This window comes from Numenius arquata, chromosome 11 (assembly GCF_964106895.1).
Source record: "Numenius arquata chromosome 11, bNumArq3.hap1.1, whole genome shotgun sequence".
Classification (NCBI taxonomy): Eukaryota; Metazoa; Chordata; class Aves; order Charadriiformes; family Scolopacidae; genus Numenius; species Numenius arquata.
Window position 1 is genome coordinate 13170753 of NC_133586.1, and position 20260 is coordinate 13191012.

Sequence of the window (20260 nt, forward strand, 5' to 3'; positions counted from 1 at the left end):
CATTCCAATTGGACACAAGAGGAAAATTTTTCACATTGAGAACAATCAGCCTTTGCAATAATCTCCCCAGGGAAGTGGTGGATTCCCCATCTCTTGGGCACTTTTAAGATTCAGATGGGCAGGGTGCTGGACCATCTTCTAGAGAAGACTGTGCTTTTGCCAAGAAAGGTTGGACTAGACGATCCTTGAGGTGCCTTCCAACCTTGCATTCTATGACGCTAAGATCATGGAGAAAATATTCACAGAATCATAAAAGCATTGTTCTCAGAACCTCTCCATTTCTTGTGGAAAGATAAAGGCCTTCAGGAGCACAGAAAAATGACAGAGTGGTTGAAACAGGATGTGTTCTTCAGGTTTCAAGATACCAAGGCTGGAGTTCAGCATTTAAACTTTGAAATAAAAGGCAGTCCCAGCATAGGTATTTATCTTGCATGATGCCTCTTATGAGTCTTGCTTTCTTTCCCTAGGCTGCGTGCACCACATTTCTTTTGCATATGCTTTAGGATTTCCTCCCTATGCAAATTTCACAGAAGTGTCTTTTGAATTTTCTCCCTTGCCATAAAATACCTTCTGCCAAAAGCAAAAAAATTCTCCTGTTTTACCACTAAGAAAAACTTGGGAAAAAAAATAGATTTTTTTTATATATAATCATGGTTTCTATATCAAAACATGGTACATCTGATTATTTTGTCTAATACTACCTTCTTTTGCCAAATGAAAAGACTTCTTCCTCCAGCAAATGAAACTAAGATATTTCTTCATAGCATCATTGTAGTTGTGTCTGTTTTCTAAATTTGGACCTTTTTCCTTTGCCTCCCTCTCTTTTTGGAAGCAGCAGGAAAGATGATGAAAGCCTCAACCTTTGAATACCTATAGATTTTTTTTTTTTTCCCCGTAGTTGGGAAGCAGAAGGCAAACCAGTGCAGTCATCCTCATACGTGATACAGACAAGGTCTCGAGGGATGATCTAATCCATCTTACTAGACCAAGCCAAGAGCAAAGCACCCTCAGCATTCCTAACACATTCTTAAAACTCCACCTAAGGCAGCTCCAACTGCAGCTTATTAGTATAAATTAAATAGACCTTTTGGTTCTATACAGCAGCCGCTCTCCTGAGGTAATAGAGCTTCCCCTCCCACAACTCTAACTTCAAGCCAAAGGAGGGAATTCCTGGGCAAACACACTCCAGCAGAGGTACTGCCAGCACATTTTCTTAGGGTTAAAAAGAAAGGAAAGTAATCGAATGAAGCAAGATAGTCAGGAATGAAAGAAAAAAATGAAAAGAATGAAGGCCCTTTAAACACTTATTTTTTATATATATATATATATATGAGAGATTGCTTCATGTTCGTGGGCATAGAAATAAATCACTGTTACATGCACCAAAAATTACTTTAATGTGAGGTATTTGAGTCACTAATAAGGAAGAATCAGTTAAGGTAAATAAAACAAATCTGTCAGCAAGACTCAGGTGAAAATACTTGTTTTCAGGAAGAATATGAAGGCCTTATCTACAGATACTTGCAGAATGATTCTTGCTGAAAGCTCTGTGCAGAGCTAGTCACGTCTATAGGTTTCCACAGCCACAAATGGAGTATTTTACTATTAAACCCATTGGCATTGTTTTTACTTTACCTGCTTCAGGATGACATGCATTCTTTGTCCCACAGCAAAGTTTCAGAGGAATTAGAGTACCACACAAGTCAAACACTGTGAAAATTGTCTCACCAACCCAAGCAATAAGATTCATAGATTGGTCCAGGCCGGAAGGGACCTCCAAAGGTCATCTAGTCCGACCTCCCCGCAGTCAGCAGGGACACCCCCAACTAGACCAGGTTGCCCAGGGCCTCGTCGAGCTTCACCTTGAATATCTCAAGGGAAGGGGCCTCAACCACCTCCCTGGGCAACCTGTTCCAGTGTTCCACCACCCTCATGGTAAAGAACTTTTTCCTAATATCCAATCTAAATCTTCCCTTCTCCAACTTAAAACCATTGCCCCTTGTCCTGTCACTGCAGGCCTTTGTAAACAGACCCTCCCCAGCCTTCCTGTAGCCCCCCCTCAGGTACTGGAAGGCCGCTATGAGGTCTCCCCGGAGCCTCCTTTTCTCCAAGCTGAACAACCCCAGCTCCCTCAGTCTGTCCTCATAGGAGAGGTGCTCCAGCCCCCTGATCATTTTGGTGGCCCTCCTCCGGACCCGCTCCATCAGGTCCATGTCCTTTCTATATTGAGGGCTCCAGACCTCCACAGAGTACTCCAGGTGAGGTCTCACCAGAGCAGAGTAAAGTGGCAGTCTTCCTCACGGTTGGCATGCCCAAGAGTTACTGGCAGTCTTGCTCTGATTAGGTAAAAGACAACTGGGCTGAAAACCAACATTTTCCCTCATCATGCCTGTTACCCAGGAAGATTGAACTGATCCTGCAGGTACTCTGCTTTCACTTAAGACTTTTTGCTATCAAAACCAGATAGCTTTACTACACCTAAAAAGGAAAATGCTTTCCTTTTCCTGATCTCCAGTTATCCTACTGAATATTATGCACTGCCTGTGCCAATTCAAAAGCCAGCTGTCTTTTCAGGCATTTGGTGGGCTTACTTCCACTCATTTAAAAAAAAACCAACCAAACAAACAAAAAAAAAAACACAAAAAACAAACAACATGCAAAAAAGCCCACCACATTGCTTTTGCCTCTAAGTCCTGTTGTATGCATTTCAAAAAAAAGTCTTACTCAAAATAAAAATCAGCTGTAAGCATACAATTTATATGGAAGAATCTTCAACAAGAGAAGTTATGGAATGATAAGCATCAGTAGAAGTATATGAACATTCAATAGTGGTTGCATATGTAACCAGGTCAATTGAAGATCAAAATGTTTTTTCCTCTTTCAACCCAGCTAGAGATGCTGTTCCCTTTAAAAGGAGATTGCCTTTAACAAGCATGGGAGTAGATCAAGTCTTAAGCTTTCTGATGACAATGTTTTTTCCATTCAAAGGTTACTTGATTACATCTGGATTTACCTCTACATTCTGAGTAAACTCACATATTTAGTAAAACACGTACACTTTCAAGAAGCAGTATAAGGCAGGATGAATCTTGCAGTCCTGACAGGCAAATTTGCCATAAACTTTAAAGGAGAGTTAGCTTTGCAGCTTCAGTCGTTCGCACCAGTGATACAACTGCAAGACTACTGTATTGACCTAGTACAAGAAAATGGAGAATTTTCCTTATATCACGACGCACAGCATACTGAGTATTTTTTCCCCCTTCAGAGTTTGGAATCTCTTCCAAATAATTTTCAGGATCCAGCCTTCTACACGCCTCTGCGACAGAAAAGGATGGGCACATTTAAAGGCTTCTGTTTTCAACAATGTTTAGCAATTACTACAAAAAAGGCAGCAAGTCTCACCATATTTTCTGTGAGGTCACATAATGTGTATAAAATGCAAACAAACACCTTAATGAAACAAGACAGTCCCCCACCTCCTCATATTGTTCTTTTAGTATCAAGTACTGGTAATTTTCTCACTAACCTCCTGTAAATGGCTATTTACAATGACCGTGAAACACAGACACTCTTTCTCACTGACACAAAGCAGTTCTGCCTTGTAATGTCAGCCCTACTCTGGAACGAAGAGCACCTGAGGGACATGCCCCCAGAGCCCACCGTGCTGCCGCCTTCCAGCCAGCAAGGCGCTGCCCAGCCTCTCCTCCGCCGGCCGGCGCTTCCCCCTCAGCACACTTACCGCTCCTCATTCGGGGGACACGCCTCCCGGGCCCGCCTCACGGCCAGAACGCAGCAGCAAGCGGATAAATCCACCCCATTACACACACACCCCTCCTCTTTCTCCTCCTTCGCGTCCCCGTGAAGCGCCCTGACACCCTCTCACCTCGGGGCGTCAGCCCAGCGCGCCGCATCCCCCCGCCTCCTCGGCCGTCCGTCCCTCCCTTCTGTCACTTAAACCCCACACTCTGCTCTTACCCTGCCCGCCTCAGGGCTGCCCCTCCTCCCCCCCCACCTTTAACTGCCTCGCGGGCGCGCGCACAACGGCTGCCGCTCGCGCGGAGGCGGTGCCTGCGCGCTCCTCACCTGACTGAAGCGCGCGCGCCGCCTCCCTCCCTCGCGCGCGCGCCGCCTCCCTCCCTCGCGCGCGCGCCGCCTCCCTCCCTCGCGCGCGCGCACTCGCGGCGGCGGCCGCACGGGAGCGCGGCGCCATCCGGGTCTCCTCCGCTCCTCCTCGGCGGTGGCCGCGGCGCTGCCGTCCCCAGGAGAGCTGGGGGAGGAGGGAGAGGGGGTGAGGGAGCGCCGCCATGCATCTCCACCAGGTGCTCACCGGCGCCGTCAACCCCGGGGACAACTGCTATTCGGTGGGCAGCGTTGAGGACATCCCCTTCACGGTAATGGCGGCGAGGCGGGGGCGCCCGGCCTGAGGCGGTGGGGAGTTGGGGGGGGGGGGGAAGGAAAGGTGTTTTGTAGGCCCGGGGCGAGCGGTGGGAGGGGCCGGAGGGGATTAACCTGCCGGGGCGGTTTGCGGGGCCTTGTACCGGGGTCGTTGAGGCGGGGATTACGAGCGGGGCCTCAGGGCGGTGGGGGTAAGGCGACTGGGTTAGAGCCGGCACATCTGTGGGTGGGGTGTGGGGGGAGCGCTCCTCCGGGGGGGCAGCGGGGGCTCCAGGGCCAGAGGAGACAGCGCGGCCCCGCCGTCTGCTGCACACCCCGGAGAGGTCTCGCCGGTGCACAGCTGCAGGTGCAGGCTGGATCCGCGGATGCAGCCGGCCCCTCGGGCGAGTGCTCCCTGGATCCTTGGAATTCTAGTAGGGAAACCCCCAAATTGTGCGTCTCCAAATTGTGCTGGGTGCTGCCTTTTTTTTTTTTTTTTTGCATATGGTCCTCCTTCAAAGAGAAAATACTCTTGCACTAGGCTTCTGAAGAAGCCTATCCACTATTGATGAGCGTCTGGCTTCAATTACTGTGGTTAATAAAACACAAATTTTTGACACGCATCTCTTAAACTAGGAGAGAAAAGAAATGGGAAGAGATACACTAACTAAATTTTAAAAATCCAGTAATTTATATAATAAAATCTGTTTATCATCCACAGACTACTTTTGTCAATTCTAATGTCAATTTCCACTTTTTTAGCTTATGATATGCTTCTTTGATTTTAATGAGTGATCAGCTTCTGCAGTGTTTTGCATACTATCATCTAAACAGTATGTTATTATTTGGGAATAAATTGTCTCATTAGATTTTGTATTAAGATTTACAAGACTATATCCCAGCCACAAAACAATTCCAAGCTAAATGATACAGAGCATCACTTTTAGTCTAAGATAACTGTCAGCAGACTTGTCAAACATTTAAAGCTTACATTAGATTATCATAGTTGTCTAATTTCAGTAATGAATGCTTGAATGTCTTAAGAAATAAAAGGTGCCACGTCTGTCTTTATTTTCCTTGTTCTGCTGCTATGCAGCCATACTGCTATTAAAGGGACCTCTGTTACTTTTTACATTTATATAAGAAGTTGTTTACTCATATTCTAATGTGTTTCTTTTTACTGTGACGACATGAAAAGTCAATTAACTAGTATTATAAAAGACAACTTTATGCTGATTCTTAAAATAGTTCTGAGAACATAAAAAATGAATGATATATATTATGGTTTATACAAGAATTTTCCAAGAACAAAAATCATGTTTTACATGTAAAACATGCATGTTTTACAAAAAAATGCATAATCATTTGGTAGCACGTTAACTATGGAACTGCATGTACCAGATCTCACTGTCTTCTCTGGCTGCTGCATCCAATTTCTTATAATACAGTAAAGAAGGAACTGAAGGGATAAGTGTGTTTTAATAAAGGTATCTTCTGGACTTCCACAGCTTTAACTTTATTCTACCCTTTTTCTCCTTTCTCTGTATAAGTGGTGTTATTTCCTGCAGTCCTAGACCTTGATTCTGTAGTAAACTGTACAGTTAAAAACATCTGTGTGTAAATAGTTCGGGGTCTTGTATCTAGATTCTTAGGAAATCAGTCGCGTGAATACACAGGAAGTTAGACTGTGGTAGAGGAACCATTGTTTATGTGCTCACTTATGGTTTTGGCTGATGTTAGGACATTCGTTTAAAATATGTGAGTTCAAAATCGCTAGTTCAAAATTGCTACAACGGATTCATCATAGTGACTTAAAAATATGGCTTTTTTATGTGCAGAAATGAATTACGTTAAAGTTACTCTACTAAACAGTAGAATGTGTATATATGTATTCACTAGTTAATAGTTTTGGAGCTATTTCCCTTTTTTGAAGGAGGAGGAAAAACGTCCTCTTAAGATGAACTTGCTTTAGATGCCTAACTCCAGTAATCTTTGGATTCTGAGAGAAGGAACGTGTTATCTTCTGACCTGATTAGGGACATTGCAATTCTCAGGTTCTTCTTCATCCTTCCTTTCCTCTGGTTTGCTGTTGGCTTGTTTACATGGCTGGGGATAAAGGTAGGCTTTTAGTTTCCAAGTCAGTGTAGCCAGAGCTAAGATGATAACATGTTCTGCCTCAACAGGACTTTATTAAAGCTTTAGTGAAATTCATCTAGTTATTCTGAGAGTAAGAAAGAGAAAAGAAATAATTTTGCCATTAATTTTTCTTTACCTGCTAAAAAACAAGTATTAGTGACTCCATCAAGCGAAACAAATCCAAAGAAATAGAGCTAGGGTTAGACAGTTCCTGTAAGCTGGCAAAAAAGGTTTTGTGTATCCATTATCTGAAATGCACATGGTGTTCTTTCCTTCCTACGCTCCCACATCTGCCTGCAGCAATCCTACCACGTACCTAGCGTTTCCCAAACAAGGGATCAAACAAAGAGATGTTTTTTTAACAAAATGGCTTATGGATGTTGTAGTTGTATTGCACCCAGTCTATTAGAGTGGGTAATACACAGGAAGAAGTGTTTGAAGGGTGCAAATATTTTTGTAATGCTGTTTTCTACCAGGCAGTTTCTTCAGCTTCCCTTTGTATGAGCTCCAAACAGGACACTGAATAAGCAGAGGATTTAAGTACTAAATGACAGAAGTTCTGGTTTTCTCATTTCTGGTAATAATTCTGTGCACTATCCAATTTGATGTTGCTTCATGTTCTCATTTCAGCAAATATTGTTAACCATGTTTCACAAACGAGTTTACAGAAGGTCAGAGTTGGGCTTTATACAGAAGGGCCTTACAGCACACACCCTGTCTAGACAGAAGAATGGTATGTTATTTGAACCATATAGCCTAACTGGCAGCTAGTAAGTTCTTAAAGGTAGCAAACTGCATTTTTCAAACCATGGTTGATTTCACTTAGCTTTTGTTGTTAACCAGCTGTTTTACATTGAGACAATTTCAGTTACTGACCCTAACTCTGAGTGGAATGTATGTTACCAACCTGACTTTCCACGATATGGAGTAAGGTGGTTTAAAATAAAGATGAGCTGTTCTGATTCTCTTTCTATAACTTTCTGCCCTTTGTCCAAGCTCAGGGTTGGTTTTTTCCCCCCGAAACTCTGAACAGAATGTAGCTGTTTCTAAGTCTAGGTTTAAAAAAATTTAAAAATCCATATGTATGTCAGTTATCTAAAGGCTAGAGTCTATAAGTATGAAAACTGCAAGCTCTGGCTACTGTCCCACGAAAGATAATGAATATTTACTTCTTGTAAGAGGTGTTATTAAATGCACAAAATACAGAGCTCCAAATGTTACTAATGAAAAAAATCAGAATATCAGATTTTAGGGGTATCTGCATATAAGAACTTTTCTGATAGAAGTAAAAAAAATATAATTTATTTCTTACCATTTTTAAAAGGACAAGTTTCTTGGCATCTTCCATGCCAGTACTGATATTTGGCCTGGAACTGTGTAATGAATTTCAGAAGCTGTTGCAAAGTAAAGTCTCCCACACTCATGTAAACTTTTTTACTTCATTGAAAACAGCAAAATCTTCATCCACACCATTATGTCCACAAGATACAACAACTGAGAATAGGTGTTCTCTGCTGTATCAGGTTCTCCTCTACCTTATCCTTCTTGAAAAATTACATATTAAATCCCTTATTTAAAAATCCCTCTAGTTGTTTATTAATACTTGCATGTATCTATATGTTCCCCACTGTGTCATGTTTATGTGAACTGGATTACAGACACTTAACTTCTGAATCCTTGCCACATTCTTTTATATCTTAACCTCTGTGTGTAAGCATATTGTAAAGTGTTTTTAGTCATGAATTTGTCTCAAACATCAGTTTAGGAAAGCCTGTTCTACAGGCTTGTAGTGGTTGGCTTTTTTTTTTTCCCAGTTATTTTGCTAGTTTGCATTAAGTGTATGTAATTCTGCTAGTACTTATGGGGGAGGAATTGTAAGTATTGTGTCCTTTGAGAGTTTGGAAATGTTTCAGAATTTGGGTGTCTTCATCACTAACAGGAAGGTGGAGGAATTTCTGCATCTTATATGTTTACTATCCATAACCAAAAACTTAAGGATAAGTTTGTTATACTGGAGGAGTACCATAAGGCCATTATAGGCTTTAATTCAGGTTTTAATACAGATTTTAGTTAATTTATGTCATTTTAGATGTCTATGAACTTTTTCTTTTTAAATACCACTGTGAGCTGATTCTGTTTCTTCCACATCATTTAACATCTTGAAAATGTCCCCGTACCTTTAATAGTACACACTGGAGCTTGGGGACATCCAGTCTATTTCACTTATGCCAAATTTGTAGAGTTGCAGGTTATAAAAAGAGAAGAATGATTTTTTTTTTTTTTTTTTTAATACAGAGAAGAATATTTTTATAAAGAAAGCCAAGTTGAAAAGGTGAAGGAATGTTGTTTCCATGTCTGGTAGTTTCAGTGTTCAACAGTAAACTTAGAGAACCAAACAGGAAGACATGAGCAGCTGAAAAAGAGAGATGCTCATGCTTCTTTCGTATTATCTGAAAATTGAGGATATAGCATAAACTCTTACGGTAGGACAGACTGTCCTACTTCTATCTGGTGCTCGTGCATTCAATTAGAGCTTTGTCGTTGTTCATTTCAGTGGTCCAAGATCTTGACAGTTAGAGCAGACATTGGCAAACTACAGCTTATTAGTTGCTTATGGATCCTGCAAGTCATCCTTGCATTCTGGCAGTTTTGCAACTCCATTTAATTTTCTCTTTGAAGTTATCAGTGACATTAGAAATGGAGGTTGGCAGATACTCCATGTGGGTGGTTTTTACTGCACTTGCTTCATTCAGTGACTGCTTATAATTCTGTTTGTCTAAGGCCTCTGGGCTGCTCTCATCTATTACAGGATCTCAGCATCTTATTTTCCATCCTTCCTTTTTGTATGGCTTACCAATTTTCCATTCCTTTTATCAGGCTATGCAGATTGTTAGTCTGTTACCACAAATATTGTGGCCACTGTTACTCTGGCAGGAGGGACCTGTGGTAGCAAGAATGATCTCCCCGAAGATGTCAGCTGAATCCTTAAGAAGGAACTACTGATGATACATATTATGACACTTCCCTATTCTTTGCCAATGTAGGGAACTTCTACTTCATTACCAGCTTAATGAGTGAAAGGACAAAATAAAAAGAGCATTTAATAGAAATGGTTTCTATTCAAGTATACACATGCTAATATATTGAATATATTAGAAAAGTCTCATAAAAGCAATCAAATTGAAAACTTGTATTTAAACAAATAATGTGAAATGCGGAATATCTTTCAGTAAGAAAAGTATATTGACCTTTTTCTGTTTTGAGAAAATTGGGGACTATAAATGTGAAAAAGTGAACACTTGTTCTAGAATGAGGGGGCATCTTTTCTCAAAGTTGGGGTTATAATAAATGTACTTCTTAAAGTAAATTTAAGATTTAAGGTAAATATACCTTAATATACTTTCAAGAAATGAGAGACATTCTCAGAATAAATATTTACACTGAGAAAATGGCCCCAGAACCAAGAGACAGCACTTGCTCAGAGAACTGAGAGCTGAAGGCTGATGCCCTTCTGTTGAGAATGTGTTCCAGCTACGGTCTCCAAGGGACTAAATCCTCTCTGTTGGCATAGGACACTTAGGTGTGCTGAGTCACTTGTTGGTGCAGTGCCAAATACAGGCAAAGAGTAGGAGGGATGTGAGTGACAGTAATAAGATTTCACTTAGGAGAAGGTCTCTACATCTTGATGATTCTTTAAGAAAAAAAAAATTCTACAGTAAAGCACGCTTTTAATTCACAACCACCTTTTCACTTAACGTTGTGAAAAGATGCTGAATAGTATAATTAGCCAGAAAAATACTCTTTTGTTTCTATAATAAGTGCAGATAGGGGACAGGAGAGAAGAGAAACTAAAACATTTCAAGTGGAACACAGTAAATTATTTTGCTTCACAGAGTTAACAGACATACTCAAGTGAAAAATATTTTGTTTCATGCCTTATCAATTATACACACACATACAAACATGCATGTTTAAGAACTGTAAGTGTAAGGAAATTAAAGTCAAGAAGTCTTTTCCTTTCCCTATATCATTTGAGGCAACCATCCGTATCTCCTTCTAACAGGATTGCAACTAGTGATAAATTATGTTTAATTTAGCTTGACTTGCAAATTTCAAACTATCAGTACTGACAATGAAAAAATGGGGTATGAAAGGTTTCAGTCCTTGTTTGAAGTGGATTGGTTTAATTTTTTTTATTGCATTAGATTAACAATGTAAATCGTGCCTTTCAGTAGGTTTGCATTAGTAGTTATGAGGTGGACAGTTGAAAAGAAGGTGAGTCTTTCAATTCTTTGCTGTTTTAATTGCTCACCCTTTGAAATAAATAGTAGCAGAATCAATTGCATGTGAACATTAGAATTTTGAATAAATTATTGGAACAAGAGGCCCTACCTTTATTTTCCTGTCAACTTACAGGTAATTGCGTCCTGGTCTCTATCTTCTTCCTTCCCACTTGTGAACAATTGCTGGTCTGTCCAGCATTCCACACTGCTGGTAGAGTTGGTTTGGTAACAAATTCCAAAATAAAAAGTAGGAAAACGGCAAAAAGACAAGACTTCCTGTTCAATGCCAGAGTTTATCTCAGAATCTCATCTGTCTTTCTGGAAATAATCCTATTCCATTTTAATAATAATTTATTCCCTTCCAGACTAGGTCTAATACTTGCATAGCCTGGTCATCAAGGAGCTAGGAGAGTCTGTTACATTGATAATCTCCCTCTAACAACCTTTTAGCAGCTGTTTTTTTCCTCTCCTGCTTGCATTGTAAATAACTCCAGTATCAGTTCCTCAGAGCTTCCCAGAACAACGGTTGTGGGCTTGGGGACTCAGACAGCACTCTGTTACTTTATTTTTGTGAGATGACCTTGGAAATCTCTTAGGCAATCTGTTTTGTATGCAGTTTTCATTTTTGTGTGTGCAGTTGTATGGTGTGTTAATTTTTGAGGCCTGAGTTTCTGCTTTGCTGCTTGTATTGCTGTTCCTTTCTTGTTTTTAGCAGTGACTGTACTTTCACTAAATTAAGCTTTTTTTTTTCAGACTTTCTCACTTGTTGTTCCTTCTCAGGAGGATCAAAAGTAGACATAGAAGGTCATAAGACCTAAATTGCCTGTTCTAGTTCCAGTGGTTATCTTGCACCATTATCTTAGTGTGCCCATCAATTTACATCTTGTAAATTTATAGAAATACTCAAAACTTCTCATATACTTCTCAAAAATAATACAGGTAGCCTTTAAACTCATTGGCCTAAAAGGAGAGGACTAGGACTCGGTATTTTGGAAATTATTGTGAAAGAAGCAGGGGACAAGTTAAAATGACAAAAGTAATTTTGTACCATGTGGAATTGACTGTTGAGGACTTGCACGCTCTCTGCTTAATTCAGCTGTCATAAAAATTCTGCCTATCATATTGGAATCAGCAGAAAACTTACTTTAAGGAGACTTCTAGCTACAACTGTTTACTTTAAAAAGGGTTATTGGTAGATTGATGCTAGGGAGGGATTTCTATGCCTGAATGTGGGAGTTCAGTGGAGCAGATCATCTGGAGTGACTAAACTTTTTAGAATATTCTAGCACACTAAGGTGAAAGGTTGGCAGACAGGTAGAGTTATATATATGTATTTATCCTGCTGATAAAAGGTGCTGCAAGCTATCATTGTTCTATAACTTATTCTTAAACAAATTATTTAGACTGTTATGTGTATTGCACAAGATACAATATATCCAAGACAAATCTTTGTTGTTTTACAGTCTTACAGTAATGTGCGCTTCTTAAAACTCAGAAAAGCCCAGAAATTGGATTCTTACAGAAAAGAATCACTTAAGCTCTTGGCTGCCTTGCTCTAAGAGGCAACAAGAATTGGAGGGGAGGGAAAAAAAATAAATCTAAAACCTAAAAAAACCAGAGCTTAAGTTCTAGAACACATTTGGGGGTTGTATTTTGGTTTTTGGCTTTTTTTTTTTTTTTTTCCCCACTGTTGGCCGCGATTTAAACCCTGGGAGATTTAATGTCTCCTTTGCTACTTTTTTTTACTTTAGTTTTACTTGTTGCTTGTTCTGCTGGTGCTCCTGCATTGGCAAGGAATAAACCAGCTACATCGTAACATCTGTGAAAATCTCCATTGCAACAAGATCTCTCAAAAACGTGAGTTGTTTAATAAGTATTCAGTTTTTAAAATACATATTTAATTGTATTTCTTTTAAAAAACATTTCAGGCATATGGCTCTGGTTGTGACATTGTTATTCTGGCAAATGACTTTGAATGTGTGCAAATTATTCCCGGTGCTAAACATGGAAACATCCAAGTTAGTTGTGTGGAGTGCTCCCAACGACAAGGCAGGGTAAGGATTTTAATAAATTTGTATAGAATTTTATTTTTAAAAATTGAATACTCTAAATAATTCAACAGCTACATAATACTAATGGTATTAATGAGTTAATTTAATGACAAAGATCAGTTTTTACTGATCTGTAACTTTTTAAGTAACATTTTTTGTAGTAGAGAATTGTTTTAATTTAATAGCAATTTATGTTTTAGGGGGGGGGGGGGGGGGGGGAGCAGAAGGCATCTTGTAACAATGATTTTTATTCCTTTCCAGAATCCTCAATAACAGGTCTTGAAAAATGTGGAAGTATGTATTAGTTACAGTACAGTATCAGAACTGGAATGATACTAAATTGTTGTTGTCTGTGTTATTGTATACTTTCATCTAGCTAAAGAAGACATGGATAAATCATTCGTGTATACATATATATACACACGTGTGTGTGTTTGTGTGTCCTGCAAAGTAATAAATTAGAAATATTTTATTTTTCAGAGAAGCTTAGGCATGTTTAGTGTGTTTAGAAGTACTACAGTATGAGTTGTCATGATCCCTTGACTGGCTATGGGGTTTTATTTTTAATCCCTAAACAATGCTGAAGAGACAGTTTAGATTGCTGAGAAAAAAACTACTTTCTATGAGTTATGGTAGTGCACTGAGCAAATTTTGTTTGTCAGTTGTCACTGCCCACTAATATTAGCTAGTTAAAAATTGGTTGCAGTATTGAGAAAGCCCTAGTTAGGAATCGGGCAGGTTTAGCTGGCAAGGCCCCTGCACTGCAGTCCCAGTAGGACTGGAAGAGAGATTGGGGCTGCACAGGTGGCCCCTGCAAGATCTCCATGAACCCCTGGGTGATTCTGCATTCAGCACTCTGAACTCAGGGTCTGTTCTTTTCTTTGGGCATGTGTTGTTGCAACCTCCCCCCAAAGAGGAAGTAAGATTTCATAATAAATGTCATGAAACTTTTACATAATTTCTGTATTGAGGAAACAAGATCCTGAATGGGAAGAACTTAAACAGTTTTTCTTTTTAAAATCTTTTAAGGAAGAAAAAGGACTTTTAAAGATAGTCCAAAGTACTCATAAATATATGCATATGAGGAACATGACCAGATAAATTCCCAATAAAGACCATTTTGTATATGGAGGGTTCTGTGAAATCAGTGGGTGAAAGAAGTTGAGGGGTTCAGTGGTATAAGTACTTTGGTTTTTCTGTTTACCGTTTCCCCTCAAAATGTATTTAACTGTTCAAAATAGAATTACATTTCGTCCCCTTCCTCATAATTATTATTTAGTGATACAAAATGGAATCTGGGAACACATTGAGAGCCAGACACTTATAATTAATTTATTAGTTAGCTGTGAAGTAGCCAGAACGTGAGAAGAAGTAGTGAAGGCATCAGCTTTCCCTTATGCATTAACAGTAGTTACCCTAGAGGAATATATTAGATCTGATTGACAGTGTTTATACCACTGAACAGAATATCTTCCCTACTTAGAGTTAAAATCTTAAAGATAGGCTTGTTCAGAAGTATGTATTTCTCGAATTCCTTAGGAGAGTATACCTATAACACAGTTAATGACATTTGTATTAATTTAACTTTTCTTGAACCACAGCACATAGAAGAGGTACTGGAAATTCCTTACCTATTTTGGAATACTAAATAGCTAATTTGAAGTAACAGTTACACTTATCTCCTAACCTTACATTTTGAGTCTTCAATATTTTCTTTCCAGATTGCAGCATCGTATGGAAATGCTGTTTGTATTTTTGAACCGCTTGGTATAAATTCTCATAAAAGAAATTGTGTAAGTATATATTTCATGATTGTAATTCGGTTTAGGTTCTTAGACTTAACCGGCAGACAGACTTTTGCCTATTATTATCATATTACATTGGCACACAAAAGACTAATGGATAAACATTTTCCACCATCCATAATAAAATTGGATGGGTAGAATCTTCCACTGTGTTAATCGAACTGGGGACTGTACTCCTCCTAAGTTCACAACAACATCTTGTTCTTGAATCTCCTGCTAGAATGACATGGTGAAAAGTTGGTGTTTCTTTAACTTGAAGAGGTCGTCAGATCTGTGGTACAGAAATATGACTTAGATGTGTATACATGTACCCAGGCTTGTTTTAACAGCACAGCCATGGCCGAGCACTCAAGCATTAAGTATGGTCTCAAGCAGGTTTCACAATTGTTGCATCTATATTGTCACCTCTTACGTTGTTATAAATGTATGACCTAACTAAAGTAATCTATAGATATATTTGTATGGGACAGGTTCAGATCTGGTTTGCAGGGCACCCTGTGATGCATATGATTTTAATAAAACAAAGAAATTATTAAAACTGGAGTCAGCAATCTACTACTAGGCCCTGAATGTTTTTGCAACAGGCTTAATAGCAATTTAATAAATACAGAAAATCTGATATCTTTGTATTTTGCTGTTGATGTGAGAATTAATCCTTTATTGTTTTAAAACTACAGCAACTAAAGTGTCAGTGGCTTAAAACTGGGCAATTCTTCCTCAGTTCTATGACTTACAACCTGGCATGGGATCCTCAAGGTAGTGTGAAGTATTTGTTCAACATTTGTAGTTAAGAGAACTTGAACACAAATGATTTTTATTGTAATAAAGTGAGAGCATGAATATGGAAACTTTAGATTATCTGTTCCGAAGCAGTGTTGTGTAAAATGCGAAGTTACAGTTCACATTTGTGAAGCTGCTGTGCCAAGTGTTGAGTCTCCTATGCAAGATCTTAGTTTGGGAATCACAGCATTAAGTTGCTAACTGACTTAAATTGCCACAAGTAATCATTGAAATTGAATTTTATCACAATTAAAGTCAGCAATGTACCTGGACACAGATATTTATAAGATGTCTAACAATGTGTATTTATTTGAGATGTGAATGGCTATTTAGCATCTGCAAGATTGATTATTAATTACGATTTATCATTTGAAGTCACCAAAAAACCTTGATGTTCTTTCTTAAACAGTATTCTAAATTCAAAATGTTTGAATAAAGCCACATATAATTGAATACCCTATTGCATTTCAAATTGACTTTATAAAGTTGAGTTTTCGACCTGTTTTGAATAATTCTCAACAAAATATGATGACAGGCTTAATCTTTCAATATAACTGCATCATCATGGTTTCACAGCGTTGATACTTCTCACTTTCAGGTAATAGGCTGCTGACAGCAACTGACTTCTTGCAATTGTGGGCCCCTCCATCTAGTGACGTTCTAGAAGAAGATGAAGATTATAATCCTGACAATCAGATCAAAGATGATAAAGTTCTCCCAGTTCTAAATGACTGGAAATGTGTCTGGCAGTGCAAGTGAGTGAGATAATTTTTATTTTAAGAGAAATTGCAATGCCACCTCATATATCAACCCTGTCTTCTCTCCAAAACCATATTTTTAAATCTGCTTTTAAAACATCTTAAAACATAAGTTACTCCAAATAAAAATTCTTCACTTTTTCAAATGACCTATCACCAGCTAGTCCAGTCAACCTAGTCAAAGGCTTACCCACACTGTAGCACTGGCTATCTGATACACTGGCTACAGTGTATCAAAATTGTCCCTGTTTTCTCATCTTTGAAAGTAGTGTTGAAATACTGGATGAGACTGAACAGAGGAGCGGTAGCAGGCAGATATGCTGCACTGATTAAGATGAGCTGCTTCCTGAATCTTAGGAAGAGGGTCCTGAAACTCCTTCTGCCTGGTTCTATTTGAGATCCGTGTTATGGAAGTGCTTCATGATCAGCCATTTCTAGATACATGCAGACTTGGGAAGCAGCTGCCTATGAACCTGTGTTCTCTTGACTTTTTTGAAGCTGTTTTAGGTTTTGTGCCCTCAAAGCACTATATAGGGTAGTTTCCTCTTTCAGACAGCTGACCCATAAGCTGTAGTCACAGACAAATAGTATCACAAGTTATCTAAAAGATCTTCACTTTCATTTCTTCCTACTATTTGTCTTGGCCTCACTGGGAGTAGAAGAGCAGGTGAGACAAACTTCGCTTCTGGGATCTCATTGGATCTAGCCTAGGCTTGCCCTATGTAAAACAATTTATTTTATGGGCTGTTTTTCTGTAAAACTGAAAATACTAAATATTTTGTTTCATTATAGCAAATACTTTTTATGCTTAGCTATTTCTAAAGTATGCTTAAAGTAACAACTATAAAATACTAATATATTTCATTTAAATAATGAACAATAATACTTAATCAACTCGATATATATGGAATAATACTATAGAATAAATAGACTCTACTTACAACTTGAAACTGTACTCTCATGTTATTTAGGACTGCGATATCAGTACATTTGATGGCATGGTCTCCTGATGGTGAATACTTTGCAACAGCTGGGAAGGTAAGTACAGAAAAAGAATAATTAAATAAGTGCGTGCAATATTCTGCATTTGTTTGAGAAAGGTAAATAAGTATTATAGAATAGTCCTGGACCATACGCTCCATTGTAGTCTAAGCTAAATTAAATTATCATCTCGTGTAATGCTGTATTTTCGTGTAATTCCATGAATTTCAGCAACAAGAAATTGGATTTAGCTGTGTCCTCTGATTGAATACTTGAGAATCAACCTGGAATATGGTGACAGTGATACAGACTTGTATATATATTTTAGATAAAGTATACTTCAATGAACTTTAAGATAAGCATAAACATATTTCTCTACTTCTGTTGGAAATAATGAGGATAAATATTAGATCATTATGACAGAACGCATACACATTTAAATTGGTATAATATGCACTCCTCAGTGGATAAATTAGAAAAGATTTTCCATTTAATGAATTCTGAGTTCAATTATCAGTTCTTAACTTCTATTTCAGTTTGGCATATTTTTTGTCAAATTGCTATTCAAGCTAAATTTTCAATTAACAATTCCCTTTAATGTCACCTCATTTGTGTCCTTGCCTTTGGTTTTCAAGGCTGCTTAGGTAAGCATTTATTGCTTGCACTTAATATTGGTTGAAGAATGAGATGAATTTTAGGAACCTTTGTTTCCTTACACTTACTGAAGAGGGCAACTGAATCATGATCCGCATTGTTTTATGACTAAAAATGTACTTACAGCACCCTAATAAATATTGCATTTAGAATCTTTGTGGTTAGTAAATTATCAAAGGATTTGTTTCATTCCGTATTTCTATTTCCCATGAATATACCTTTATATAGCTAAGAATTTGGCTAAGTAGATGAGGCGGATGGTTCCAGAAGTCATTTTCTGTCTGTAGGACAGTCTATATTAGTTTTTTCATGAGATACACAGCTTTGATCGTAATTCTTAACAGGGCTGCCTGTCAGACTTCCTTCTTGCAGAATCTCTGGTCAGATACTGTACTTTTTGATGCTTGTCAGGAAATACTGTCTTTTATCTACACTCCTGGAGGTTTGTGATTTATTTATTTACTTTATTCTGTATCTCCACGCCAGCAGCAAGTGCTTGAAATCCAGAGATGTGGCCTCCTGCCAGTATAATGTACTGTTGTCATGTTAGTAACGTTGTCCTTAGCTCACATCAGTGTAGTCATACTCAAGTCTCACTTATCAGCCTGTGTAGTATTGCTGTGTCAGTTTCAATTAATTACGTCAGTGGTGCCCAACCATTCAAACCAGAAAGGTAGCACAGGTTGTGCTGTTGGAGGGGAAGCTTGTAAATATGCATCTGCTCCTCTGTTGTGTGCCTGTGCTCAGTAGGTACAGTGCTTTCCATGAAAGTCAGGTTTCCTGTGCATGGGAACCAATAGGGACTTACAGCATGAATTGTCTCAGTGGAGAAACTGAGTGTTAATGAGCTTAATACTGTAGCGTGAGTGGCAGCCTATTTCTGGCTTCTATCTTTGCAGGGAAATGGACATGGGATTTAAGTGTGTGTATGTGCTATGCAGAAAATGCATAGAGAAAGAAGAGGAAAGTAGGGGGCTGACTGGACTGGAAGAAACAGTTCTTATTCTGCTGGCAACACTCCACTCCCATAATTCTTCAGTCCTGTAACTCGTTCCAGGATGACCATCAACGAAATAAGTGGTCTTGGAAATGGGTTGTCTGAAAAACTGCCCGTAGCTCTGGGCCACAGATCAAGTTTTCATGAAGGACATTTTTAATAATAGCTAGCTAACCCCATTTTTTTTTATTGCTTTATCTAGGATGACTGCCTCTTAAAGGTTTGGTATCCTATGACTGGTTGGAAGTCCTCTCTTCTGCCCCAAGAGAACGAAGAGAAGAAAAAATGCTCAGGGGTTGTCCACTTCTCATTCGTTTATTTGGCACATCCTCGAGCAGTTACAGGATTTTCGTGGCGTAACACTAGCAAGTACATGCCCAGGTTTGAAAGTTTTCTTTTTTAAAAAAGGCAAGCAAGTCTTTGACCAAGTATTTTTTAACACCCTGCTTAAAATTTGGCCACCAAGAACGTGATTAGATTTCTCTGCTTATAATTTCAAGAAATAAAGCATGTCAGCATCTTCCCATAAGCTTCTGTATTACCTAGTACAATAGTGATAGTCGTGTTAACAGGTGAGATTTATTCTAAAATATGGTCTAAACTTCAGTGCCTTCTCAAGTTGTGCCAGGAAGCATGAATGTAAGGTTTCGTCTTCACCAAATGGTGCCATGACATTGGAGATAAAATATTTTTTTAAATTATTAGAATTTAGTAAGCTATCTTCTGTGCCTTATTGTATATACTGGTGTTTCATTAGCTGCTCAATTCCACATTTCGTTATTTAGTAAAACTTATGCATTCTTCACATAGTCCAGCAAGTCAGATAGCTTAGGCAGTTTCATAACTGCAGTTTTATAATAACTGTTGCATTTATCAAATAATAACCATTAACAAGCATTTTTCCCAATAATTTGTTTTTATCAGCATGCCAAAAATCACTACTGATATAAAACCTTCAGTTAAGCAAGAGGCAGAAGTTTGGATGGAACAGTAACTACTAAATACTTGTATACTCCCCCAATTTCTGCTGTGTCTGTATAGCTAATTTAATTACATTGGGTAGTAACCTTGATATATCTGTCGTTAGGGGTTTGGTCTGTAATGTGTTACTCACATCATGTCTTGATGGCATCTGTCGGCTGTGGGCAGAGACATTGTTACCAGAAGATACTCTTCTCGGTGAGCAGATCTGTGAAACCAGCACTTCCAGCATTAGCAGCACCATGTCTCAATCTGGAAAGCAAAAGGACAAAATACAGCATGCACTAGAGGTACAAGTAAATACTTATTCTGTCAATTTTTTATTTCAAGATTCTTAAAACATAAATATTTAAAGGATGTAGAACTCTTAAGAATTTGTATTATTTAGTTGTTATAAGCATAACAGAATAATCTGAATTATTTCATATCAGTTTTTGAAGTCTGTTACTACACTGAAGAA

At 38.7% G+C, this 20260-nt stretch overlaps 1 protein-coding gene across 7 annotated transcripts in view; it reads left to right on the forward strand.

Moving 5' to 3' along the window:
- The first annotated feature begins 4304 nt into the window (after window positions 1-4304).
- DMXL2 (Dmx like 2) overlaps window positions 4305-20260 on the forward strand; it is a 54972-nt gene continuing 39016 nt past the window's right edge. For all 7 annotated transcript variants that reach the window (XM_074155938.1, XM_074155941.1, XM_074155943.1 and 4 more), the window contains exons 1-8: window positions 4305-4391; window positions 12722-12847; window positions 14566-14637; window positions 15327-15405; window positions 16028-16184; window positions 17159-17225; window positions 19022-19200; window positions 19907-20090. In XM_074155938.1, coding sequence (XP_074012039.1) covers window positions 4305-4391; window positions 12722-12847; window positions 14566-14637; window positions 15327-15405; window positions 16028-16184; window positions 17159-17225; window positions 19022-19200; window positions 19907-20090 — 951 coding nt within the window. The remainder of the gene's footprint in view (window positions 4392-12721; window positions 12848-14565; window positions 14638-15326; window positions 15406-16027; window positions 16185-17158; window positions 17226-19021; window positions 19201-19906; window positions 20091-20260) is intronic.